The sequence below is a fragment of the Protopterus annectens genome, chromosome 7.part0 (genome assembly GCF_019279795.1).
Source record: "Protopterus annectens isolate FY-2018-M chromosome 7.part0, PAN1.0, whole genome shotgun sequence".
NCBI lineage: Eukaryota > Metazoa > Chordata > Ceratodontiformes > Protopteridae > Protopterus > Protopterus annectens.
In genome coordinates this window covers 775,505,999-775,518,498 of record NC_056739.1, presented here as the reverse complement: position 1 = coordinate 775,518,498, position 12,500 = coordinate 775,505,999, and the positions used below count along the sequence as shown (strand labels likewise).

General features: G+C 40.7%; 1 protein-coding gene across 5 annotated transcripts in view; it reads right to left on the bottom strand.

Annotated features, from left to right (window-relative positions):
* LOC122806683 (E3 ubiquitin-protein ligase ARIH2-like) overlaps nucleotides 1-12,500 on the bottom strand; it is a 200,915-nt gene that overhangs the window by 132,932 nt on the left and 55,483 nt on the right. Inside the window, exon 3 of one of the 5 annotated variants that reach the window (XM_044077306.1) lies at nucleotides 8,525-9,362. The exons of the other annotated variants lie outside the window; for them this stretch is intronic. Within the exon in view, the coding sequence (XP_043933241.1) occupies nucleotides 9,243-9,362 (120 nt within the window). The 3' untranslated portion in view covers nucleotides 8,525-9,242. Of the gene's footprint in view, nucleotides 1-8,524; nucleotides 9,363-12,500 lie in introns of those variants that run through there. 5 annotated transcript variants of the gene reach the window in all.

The following is a 12,500-nucleotide window of genomic DNA, read 5'->3' as shown; positions in this document are numbered from 1 at the left end:
TCTTCCATATAGTAAGAATCTTTGAAGGTTAAATGAGAAACCCTTATAAACTGTCCCCTAGGAATATTGCGTTTCATGAATGGGGGGATGGTGACTTCTAAAATGTAGCTAATTGTTAGAAGACATGTTTTTTTCTGTGTATTTTACTCTCAAAAACTCTGTCTTTAATGTTACAGATTAAACATCTACAAAATTAACAGTTGTACCAAAATCACCTATTACAAACCAAGAAATCTATATCACTAAATCATCTACCAGCTTTTTATCATCATTAATGGAGCCTTTTATAATAAAAACAAATTATCCACAAATCTTTTATATAAAGCTATATTAAAAAAAAAAGAAGTATTAGTTAATATTTCATTCTCCCACCGGCTCAAAACTAGGTTGGTAAAAGCAGGTACCGTAGACCCCATAGCTATATATTTATCATACTTCTTACCAAAAACAAAAAAATTGTTTTCCAAAATAATCTCCATTAATACACAAAATAAGTAAATGCTCTGGTTATTTAATTCAGTGTTTTAGTTAAATATAAATGGAAAAATTCCAATCCAACATCATTGTATGAGGAACAGGCAAACATATAAGGAAAATCTGGACATTCTGCAAAAATCAGGACAGTTGAGAGCATACCTCTCAACTTCTTAGTGCAAGAAATCCGGACAAAGCCTGACAAAATGGGTGGAGAAAGGCCCCAAAATAAGGACATATTTTAAATATTGTTCTTATAAACTTAGAAAGTTGCTAGAATAATAGGGTTTGTTTTAACATAGATTTTCTGAAGGATTTGAAGTCTGAAACTCAAATGTGTGTCATTATTTAGTGACTCCAATCCTCAGAACATCCAAGTGATTTGCCAGAAAACTACAAATTTTATGAAGAACAGACCAAAATAAGAGTCAAAAATCCTGACATTCTACGAAAAACTTGACAGTTGAGAGGTATGTCCCTTGGTGGTCCACCACTATAAAGAAGAATATAACAAAATAAAAAATCATTACAGTTCCATAACAAATCCACCACATTGTAGCTGTAACAAGAACAAGGCAAAGGGGCAGCTGCACCACATGGAAGCTGTTAGGGGGTGTGATTGGCAATGTCAATGCAGTAGAAGTATCGGTACATTACCAGCATTCTTTCAATATCAGAGTATTTTTTTTGCTCTTCAACTTGAGTTTGAAGGGGTGCCAGTCTGGTGCTCACCAGAGTGCCAGTTTACCTAGCTTCCGTTTTGACCTACATTCCCATATTAGAGACTTAATCAAAAAGATTAGCATGAATTAAAAAGAACTGTAAGAAAAACCAAAACATAATGTAAACTGAAAGTGTCATCAGAAGCCAAAGGTAGCTACAAATCCTTCTTTGGTTTCCATTTGAACACCTTAACAATGTGTGTGACTAATCCAAAATAGCATTAACCATTCTGACCTTAAAGAAATGGCTAACATATACAGGAATGTTTAGGAGTAATTTTACATTTTACTCTAGAAACAGACATTAAATTATACAAATACCCGAGTTCCCCCTAAAATCACAGTGGAAGACGCCCTGTAAGTACTCTCAAAAAGTGTAAACACCACATCCATGAACCCAGACAATTTACCTAGATCCATAATTAACAGATTCAGGTACTCCCTCAATGGCCCACTCCTGCACTTGTTTTAATTATGTTCCTGATGTTTGGAAAACAGCTGTAGTGGTGCCCCTTACCACTGATCCCAAGAAGTACAAGCACATCAGCTTAACTAGCCTAATTTGCAAGGCCATGGGATGCATCATATGTGATCTATTAAACAACTATATTAAAAATCTCATACAACTGGATCCACAGCAGGTGATTTTTCTCATGGGCAGATCATGTCTACTCACCTTTGTAAACTTCTTTGAGAAGGTTTCAGAGGTAGCGAACAGTGGCCATTCAGTCTACACAGAATATCTGTATCTGACCAAGCCTTCAATGGTGTAGCTAGTGCTGACACTGCTAACAAGCTAAAATTCCTAAAGGTTTACATTGTAAGATGGATTGCAAAGCTGGCTGAAGCACAGAACTCATACAATTAAGGTGGTTCATACCACTTTAAAAAAAGGGAGAGTACAACTAGGCTCAGTACCTGGACCCCATTCTTTTCAGTGTATATGGCTGGCTAGAACTCCTTAATCAGCTACGATTTAACCAACTTACAATAGCTCATAAAACTCTATACCAACCCAGCAACACTCCAATTCTCTTTACCCTCATTACGCTATATAATAACCTCAAGAATTTACGCTCCTCTAACAAAATGTTGATTAATACTACCTTATCAAAAAACTTACAGGTGACTCCTTATTCTCTAACTACGTTGGTAAAGTATGGAATCAACTACCACATGATCTTACATCTCAGACTTCTCTCCCACTCTTTAAAACTAATCTAAAACTTTTTCTCAGTAACCACTGGTTATGCTCTTGTACCAACCCTGACTAACTGTTATCCTTAACTAACTGTTCCACTCCAAAACCACTATATTCCTACCAATAAACCCTCTATATACTACACTCTATATATTAACCTATATTTACTTAAATACTAATGTCTCTGAGTCTCGACTACTATTTTCCTTATTTGTCTATTTAAGTCAATTTTTCTATTTTTTATGTAATATTTAAGTCAATTCTTTTCTTCTATTTTTTATGTAAACTTTTTTTTACTCAATTTTGTATTACTGCCTTTTGATGCCTTTTGTAATCATTTATGTTACATTTTAAATTTTTGTAAGTTTTTTTTCTCTGGAGCTTTTCTCCCCGGGTCTCTACTGAAAATGGACATGTATCCAGTTGGACTAGCCCGGTCAACAAATGTAAAATAAATAAAATAAAATAAATATACTTTTCTGACCTGTGTATCACAAACCCTGACTTTTATCTAACAAAATTTGCCAGTAACAGTAGGTTTGTGATTGTCCATTCCCCACTGCTACAGAAGCACTTCAGAACTACACCTTACAAACCAATGGTGTACAAAGAAAGTGCTCATATAAAATGCAAAAAAAGCATCAGCATTTTTTTTTTCTTAGTGAAACCCCCATCATTTACTACTTACAGCTTAGACAGTACCCCTTTTCCACACAGGGCCTATATAAGCCTAGCCAAAAGAGGTTCCCTGGCTTTCGCCACCCAAGAAAATTATTTTCCTGTGCCCCTGTCGAGCAGAGCCACAGAAGTGATCCCTGGGGTGAATTTCTTGTTTCCCATCCAATTGTCAAGATTTCTCTTATAGAGAGCTAATGAGGAACTTTGCTTGACATGAATGGGTAGTCTGTTCCAGACCATGGGAAGTCTCTGGGACAGGAATCTACCCCTCCAGCATATCCTGTTTATCATGGTAACAAGGTTTAGGTCCCTGGAGAGTATGGCCCAGAGAGATTGGGATTTATTTAAGTGTAGCATGTCCATTAGATCTGGGTTAGACATGGTTTTGTATGTTAGGCAGAGGTCGCCTCTGAGTAAGCGATATGCGACTGAGTAGAGATGGAGTTTTTTAGACGGTCTGCATGTGGCATTTGTTTGAGGCTGGTAATCCTCTTAGTGAGGCTTCTTCTGTGGCCTTTCTAGTTGTTGTAGGTGTCTTGCATGGTACATGCCAAATGGGGCATTGTACTCTATAATGGATCTGATGAGGAAGGAGTAGAGAGGAACAATTACCTCTCTTTTTCTGGAGGAGAACCCCTTTGTGATGAGATGTGCCATGTAGAAGGATTTCCTGACTACTGTGGTGATGTGATTATCAGAGGAGAGACTACTGTCCATCTATGTCCCAAGGTCTCTTATCCCACTTTCAGTATTTGGTAGGCTACCGCCTATATGGTAGTTGATGGGTATGGTATTTTTCCCCGAGGGGAATGACAATGCATTTCTTGGCATTGAACTTTAGGCCATGACTTTGACACCAAGCATCAGTCTCAGTGAGGCCTCTTTGTAGAATGTCCACATCCTTGGGTGAATCTATTATGACTCCTAGTTTGCAGTCATCTGTGAACTTTGTTAGCCAGAGACCAGCTGTATTATCCTGGACTTCTGAGAAGTAGATACCAAACTTGAGAGGACCCAGGACTGAACCCTGTGGTACTTCACTTGTCACTGGTCTGAAGTTGGATTTGGAGTCGGCTACTTTCACTGTGTGAGTTCTGTCAATAAGCCAGTTGGCCACCCATCTTAACACATAGGAATTTATGCCCAGTCCAGCAAGTTTATCTATAATACCAGAGTGGGGGGATGATGTCAAAAGCCTTGGTGAGGTCAAGATAGGCTGTGTGTACCACCTTACCCTTGTCTACAGCTCTGGTGACTGCTTCAAAGAAGTCAATCAGGTTTAGGAGGCATGATCGACCTTTTACATACCCAAACTGAGTGGGTTCCAGAGTTTGGAGGTTACCTATGTCTTTGTTTATAGACTCCAGGATGATGCATTCCATGGCCTTGCAGACCAGGCTCGTCAGACTAATGGGGCAGTAGTTCTCAGGATCAGTGATGGCATCCCCTTTGTGGCGTGGGATAACCATTGCTGTGCACCACTCCATAAGCACAAAGCCTGAAGTGAGGCTATGGTAGAACATGGTACTTAGGTGGGGTGCCAGTTCATTCTGTAGTTTGTGCAGAATGCAGCCTGGGATATTGTCTGGTCCCATGGATGCTGTGTTCTTGGCTTTGTAGAGTGCGGTCTTTACTTGTGCATCTGTGATTACAGGGGCTTTACAATCTTCCAGTATGGAGATGGGCCCTTTGGGGGTGAGGGGGTAAAGTTTGCACTGAACCTGTCTGCCAGGATGTTGGCAATATCAGTTGGTTCAGTAAATCTAGTGCCATTGTGCTGTAGCTCAGAGCAGATTTGAGTGTTGCCATTGAGATTCTTGACATAGCTGTAGAATGCTTTGTGGTTGTCTCTAGAATCCATGGCGATTTTATTTTCGCAGCTAGCTTTGGAGGATTTTATGAGGGATCTCAGCTTCTTACTGAGGCTGACCAGGGAGTTCCTGCAATCATGGGATTTTACTCTTTTTTGCAACAGTTTCTTCCATCTGTTGTAGAGTTTGTTTTTGGCAGGGGACCACAATATTGACTTCCTGTTTTTGGAGGACAGCATCTTGGTTCTTTTGGTGATAGCATGGTCCATGCACTTGTGTATGTGCTTATTCAATGCATTTGTATATGATTCAGCAGTTGTGCCTCTATTTTACGTCTGTATGGGTGTCATGAAGTTAGCCATTTCTGTCTTAAGAAGCATGAAGTTGGCTTTGAAGAAGTTTTTTACAGTGGTTTCCTTAATGGGGGTGGGGCGGGATATGGATGTCTAGGGTGATTAGCTTGTGGTCGGATTTGAGCAGCGAAGAGTTGACCTCTGGAATAGAGCATCTGCTACCCGTATTGGTAATGACAAGGTCCAGGATGTTGCTGCCCCTGGTGGGGGTATGGACAAGCTGATCCAGGGCGTTGGAATTGATTAATTCCAGAAAATATTGAGCAAATGAGTTAGTACATGAGTAGTTTTCCCAACTGATGGTACGGTAGTTGAAATCTCCCAAGATTAGGGTATTGGGCTGTACCTTAATATTAACCAGTATATCGAGAAACATGGAGGGGGCATCCTGGGTCATGGTGGGGGATCTGTAACAAGCTACAACCTGAACTGCAGTCTTGCCCAGTGTTAATTGTACTTGGATAATTTCGGATGCATTATGTTGAGCAACACGCCTGGAGGTGAGCAAATCCTTTATGAATATGGACAGGCCTCCTCCTTTAGAGTTGCAGTCCAGGTTAGGTGGCCGAAAGGTGCGGTAAGAATTGTAGCCTGGTAATGCAGGTGTACTCTCTGGAGCCTTAAACCAGGTCCCTGTCACTGTGCATATGTCAATGGTCTCCATCTTAAGGAGGGCCTCAAGTGAATGCATTTTGAGGTTTAGACTTCTAGATTTGAGTAGCATTACCCTTAGATTTCACTTGTTTGTATCTACTATGGTGGTGCATTTGACGTTGGAGCCTTGCCTAAAAAAGGCACTATAGGGGCGGCAAGAACCTTAGCCAGTATCCATAATCCCAGAGGCGACAGGTGCAGGCCATCTCTGGCAATGCATCGAAGCCTGTCGATCATGTCGTCCCAGGCAGACAGATACTGGATCCCCTTAGAATGACACCAGAAGCTTAACCAATTGTTGAAGTCAGTCATTTTGTCCTTGTACTGTGGTATCATTCTGGGCAATGGCAGGATGCTACTCAGGGCTAGTGTCATACCTGCCTGGGCCACATGGTCAGAGAGCTCCTCCATGTCTCTTTTCATGTAGTCCAGGGAGGTACATCTCAGGTCATTCACTCCAACATGGACAATGACAGAGTCACATTTGTACTTGTTGTGGAGTGACCTGGGTGCATGCATTACATGGTAGATCCTGGCACGCGACAGGCAGCTGGCAGTAACATTCTCCTTGTTTAGCCTGGTGAGAGGGACATCAGTGTGCCTGACTATAAAGTCACCTATGACTAGTGTGTTGGGTACGTTGTTTTGCCTTATGGGCTGAGGTTGAGTGGCACACCGAGTCTGTGGGCTATGTGTCATTTGGGTAGTGTAGGAGGGTGGTGGTTGCTTGTGTTTCAGATTTGGAGGTCTCTGTTGTTTGGGCAGATTTTTATTGAGAGCCCCTGCGAATGTAGATATGCGTTTTGTGTTACTGTGTGTGGGTTGGGTGGTGCAGATTTTGATGGACTATGTGTTGAATGCGGTGTGGTGTTTACCTTCTCCTCTTGACTGTCTAGTCCAGTGTTGGCTGGGGAGAGGTTGGCTTCCAGTTTGGCTATATAAGTGCATCTCTTACAGGTTGTAGTGTTTGGTGTTAGGAGGAGAGGGTTGTCAGTGTACATGAGGCAATTGCTACACTGCCCCAAGATGCCCAGATTCATCAGGTGGACAGGAGAAAACACCGGAAGCTGACCCTTAGACATGCCTGGCTAGTGCTTATTAATTTAAGTACTAAAAACTGTTTTCCTCTTGATAAGTGAGGAAAGTTGAGTGCTGCAGTAATTTGTAGAATATTTAGTGCTTGCAATGTGTTTTGGACAAGTGCTGAGCACAAAGAAACAGTTTTGAGTGCTAAAACTAAAAAACTGGCTAGTTCTAAGGGAAAATCTGAAGAGCAGGCTTTCTGGCACCGGGAATAATTTAACCGTAGTTAAGCGGTGCTGCGCTGAGTGCAAAACCACGCAAACACAGGTTTTTAAACAGAAAGATGAAATTGATAGAAATAGCCCAAAATGGCCAATAAAACTACAGATTCTGAGCTGAAACCACTCCTCCAGCGACAGACAGGCTGCTCAAAGCTCACCACTCTCACTGATGAACACAGAAGATTCTCTCTATCTTAGTAAGGTCTGGGCAACACAGAAACTACAAAACAGCCCAGAATTCAGCAAACTCTGAAAAACGGACTCTACTGGTTATAGAAAGGTGGGAAACGAGTAGAGAGATAGGATTGTTTTCTTTTTTTGTTTTTTTTTTTTTTTTTTGAAAATTAGAACAGATACAGTAATACAAAGACTTTTGAGGCAGTAAAAAGTTTTGCGCACTTGAGTGTGTAGCCCTCATCAATTAAACAGTTGAAAAACACTTAAAAACAATCAAAGTGCAAACAGTATCAGAATTAAAAAACAGTTAAAAATAAGCAAAGTTAATAAAAAAATGTTCGGAATAGTGCGATTAGTGAAAATAAGCAGTAAAAAGGAAAATCAAGGTACTTAATCCACTCAAAGTCTCTCTTTTCTCCTTCTGCTTCTGTAGAACTCTGCAGGACACCCAGGCAAGCTCTTGCTGAGGTAATACAAGCGCAAAAAAACTGCGCAAACATGGGTTTTTAAACAGAAAGATGAAAGAGATTAGAAATAGCCCCAAACGGCCAATAAAACTACAGATTCTGAGCTGAAACCACTCCTCCAGCGACAGATAGGCTGCTCAAAGTTCACCACTCTCACTGATGAACCGAGAAGCTTCCTTCTATCCTAGCAAGGTCTGGGCAACACAGAAACTACAAAACAGCCCAGAATTCAGCAAAATTTGAAAACCAGACTCTACTGGTTATAGAAAGGTGGGAAATGAGTAGAGAGATATGATTTTTTTTTCTTTTTTTTCGAAAATTAGAACAGATACAGTAATACTAACACTTTTCTTTTGATACTATGATCCAGAATTTTGCATAGCTATGGTAAGTAGACATAAAGTAGAAGAAAGACATCTGGAGACAGCACAAAAAGGATACAGTAATGGATGAGAATAGTACAAAATATAAATGTTGACATCTACTCACAGAATAACATGTATGATGCAGCAGAAACACAGTTAAACTGCTCTAATAACACATATACAGTTAAAGCACACTATTAACTTTAATCCTAGCACAAACAGTAACTGGTTTAGTGAAGTGCAAATCGTCAGCTGTAGTTACATGGGCACAAATACATAATATAAAAAAGTTGTGATATTTATAATGACAGACCAGTCTCATATTTAACTTTGATTTATTTAAAAATAAAACAGAAAGAAAACAGTATACTTGGTAGGGAGGGAGATGGGCTGCAACAGAAATAAAATCCTTCTAGTCTGTCTTGGTCCCTTGAGCCCTGTTCTAGTTCCACCAGCATATTTGTTCAGCTACAGACTCTCTCCAGGTACCCCTTTGTTCTTTCTGAGGATAAATATCTCTGGGTGTCCCTTTGTACAGTGTTAGACTGACTCTCACTGGGTATCCCTTTATTCAGTCTCAAGTTGACTCTCTTTGGGTGACCCTTTGTTCAGTCTCCAGGTGTCCTTTTATTCAGTCTCAGGCCAACCATCTGCATGCGTCCCTTTGTACAGTCTCAGGCTGACTCTCTCTGGGTGTTCCTTTGTTTAGTCTCAGACTGCCTGTCTGTTGGTGTCCCGTTGTTTTGTTCAGTCTCCGGCTAACTCTCTCCAGGTGTCATTTTGTTCAATCTCAGACTGACAGTCTCCATGTGCCCCTCTGGTTCATTTTCAGGCCGACTTTCTTTGTGTATGCCTTTGTTCAGTCTCAAGCTGACATTCTCCATGTATCCCTTTGCTCAGTTTCAGATCGATTCTCTCCAGGTGTCCGTTTATTCAGTCTCAGGCTGACACTCTCCATGTGTCCCTCTGTTTGTTGTCAGGCTGAGTCTCTCTGTGAGTCCTTCTGTGCATCCACCATGAGAGATTCTTTCTTTCTTTATAGGTAGACTGAAAGGAGTGTCACTCCTCTTTCTTCAGTCAGGACATCAACTTCACCTCCATTTTGGATATTTATCATATGACTTATTTTGGCTCTGCCTCCACTGGGAATTGATATCTATAACATAGTAAAACAGTACAGTTTAAGACAGTGTACTTACCCATTCAAAAATGCCAGGAATGGGTGAAGCTTTAAGGAGGGACACTAGGCTATATGCCAAGAACTAATTTAATTAGTACAAACTGTTAGAAGAAAAATAGTATATCACAATCCCCAAGTGTAAATTCAAAGTCAGACATGGAAAATAAATCTTTCTTGCGCAAAAACTATGCCCTGAACTCCAGAGATATTTATTTCTTTGGCCTTTGTCGACTGGGTTAGACCCATTAGGCTAGTAGCCTCTTTTCAGGGGAAACTCAAGGTAGTACTTATACTACTAGGGGAAGTTTGGCTAGAACACTGTGGGGGGGATCCCCCTACTCTATTCTATATGTACCGTAGGATCTTTTACAACCACCTGAGCCACCACCAACTCAAGCAGATGGGACCTGAGTTTAATGCATCATGTGAATTATGACACGCTCAGGAGTGCAGCACCCCCTAATGCCTGCACTGCAGTGTCAGCAATTTGAAAAAATAGTCCATTCACCCTGAGTGGAGATGTAACCCACAGCCTTCTGATCTGTGAGTCCCAAAGGTGAATGTGTTCCCTGCTAAGGCACTTAGATCCTTTTAACGACCTTTTACAGAGCATAGGCACCTAGACAGTAGTACAGCATGGGTGTTATATGCATGTTGTTTTGCAGTGTTATGACTATGCTGCTTTGCATACCTGACAGAAAGTCAAAGCATTGTACATTAGACAGTACTTACTTGTGCTATTGACCTTACTTGAGTTAGGAAGCTCTGCTCACTTGCTAAAAATTCTGTTGTACTGGTTTTGCCAAAAAGCAAGACATATATTTATGTAGCAGTGCTAACTGTCTTATTGGATTTAGATCAGGTGATAGTCAAGTGTTTACACATAGTTTTTTAGGAAAGTGTAATTATTAAATTCTTCCCTAATCCCTTTCTGTTATTTCTACTTTCTATGACATTTTATAATGCAAAGTAGATAGCTAATAGGTAGTTCAAATGATTTGTATTAAAAGTAGGGGAACATTCCTACCAAAGGTCTCTTTGGTGGGTGTTCATCAGTTTGAGTGCAGTAATTTTTGTTTCCTCTTACTGTAGTCTTGTCTCTGTAGCAGCACTGTTAGAATAAAGCTTGGACTTGTACAAATACTTACATGTCTTGGTATCTAGTGACGGCTGTGACATTCCCACTCTGGGCCAGTAATCAAGGAGCATGAATCCTCACCACTGATACTGGGGAGGGATGTGCACTTAGAAAACCTCTGTGCATCAAGCACAATTTCCTTTAACAGCACACAGGAGAACATACTCAGCACGTGAACTGGATTTCTGTATATCTGTCCCCCTCCAAGTCCCGAGTAAGACTCCCTACTGATACAGCTGTAGGGTTAGGTCCTCAGCAGAGTGTCCAAGCCACGTCCTCCAGCAGCCTCTCTGTAAACCCAGTGCTTTGTGTCACACACCTGGGAAAGACTGGCACAGATTTACCTGCTGTGCCCTCTTCTGCCCAGAGTATAAGGTAGTTATCACTGCCATCAGACACTCCACATTCAGCTACTCTAAGGCCCTTCACAGAGAGTGTCCAATTTTACTGTGTAATATTAATACTAATACTACAATTAATACAAGATGGCTTGCAAAATTACCTCATCTGTTCACCTGAATATAGGTTTTCACAATATTCCCCTATGAAGCTGAGACAGGAATGTAGCATAGATGGCTACAATACACATCTAATTGTTTATGGCAGTGCCTGAGGCTTCCTCTCCTCTTACTGAGCTAATGAACAAAGACTTCTTCTAGACCCACCATCCCTGGCACTATTCAGCATGGTGTGTGCCGTTTTAATGCTTTTAACAGTTATTTACATTTCCCTTATTTTTCTTAAAGTAAGCTAGCTGGGTAACCTTTGCTGTCCCAGTGTCCCTTATTAAAACATATACATTTAACCCAGTTACAGTAATACATGTACATTGCTTTTCATTCCAGCAGAGTGCACTGTTGATACATTTGAACACAAGCAAGACTTACAAATACATTTTCAGCACAAGCATCTGTACAAATCAGTTTGATATGCAAATATAATTATTTACAAAATTCCAGCTAGCTGTTTTGGCACAAGTCATACATCTACTGCCCTACTCCTGGCATGGCTGGCAGTACCTCCTATCATCACAGTGGCGTAGAGGGCAAACAGTCTGCTTAGGTTCTGGGCATGGTGATAACCCAATGCAGTTACTTATCTGTTACTTCAGGAAGGCTATAGAGCTCAAGCTTTCAGCATTTTCTGGTATGGCAGAAAATCTTAAATTGTCACTCCTAAATCTGTCTTCTAATGGTGCCAACTTTTTTTTTTCATTTCCTCCTGCAAAACATCATACTGAAATTATTTTCTCTTAGCTCTGTTTCTGATTTCTGCACTGCTATCTGTTCATACAGAGGGAAAATTGGAACTAACACTGTTAGTTAAGACCACTGCTTTCAAACAGTACTAAAAGTCCCACCTTCAAAAAACATTGTCCTGTCACAAGCGCAACCTGATGCAAATCCTGTCAGCTGATGCATATTTCTTAACCTTTTCTTAAGAAATTTCACTTCTCTGGTACATTTATACTTCACCCATGATATATCTCAGTTTATATCCACTCCAATTAAACAACTGCTTACTTCTGTTCCAACATTGGTGCTAAGTAAGCACATCAGCACTATTTCTTCAATATTCTTTCTTCTACTGCTTACTGTACAATCCTAATACTGCATCACTTCTGTTCTGTTTGCATGTGTGCCTCTTAGTTAACTCCATAAATTTTCCTTACTAATATTAAATTAATAATGCATCTTCTTTTCCTGCTTAGGGGTCACCACAGCAGATCACCTGTCTGCTCATAATTGGTAGAAGAATTTTTTACGGTGTTAAGTTGCCAGTCCGGCACCCAACCTTCCACAGAAGGCACACACTCACACCTAGGACCAATTTAGAGTGTCCAGTCTACCTACAGTATGTCACTGGAACCAGAGCACCTGGAGGAAACCCACACAACCACAGGAAGGACATGCAGACTCCACACAGAAGGCACCCCAGCTAAGGATTAAACCAGAGAAACTCTTGCTATGAGGTGA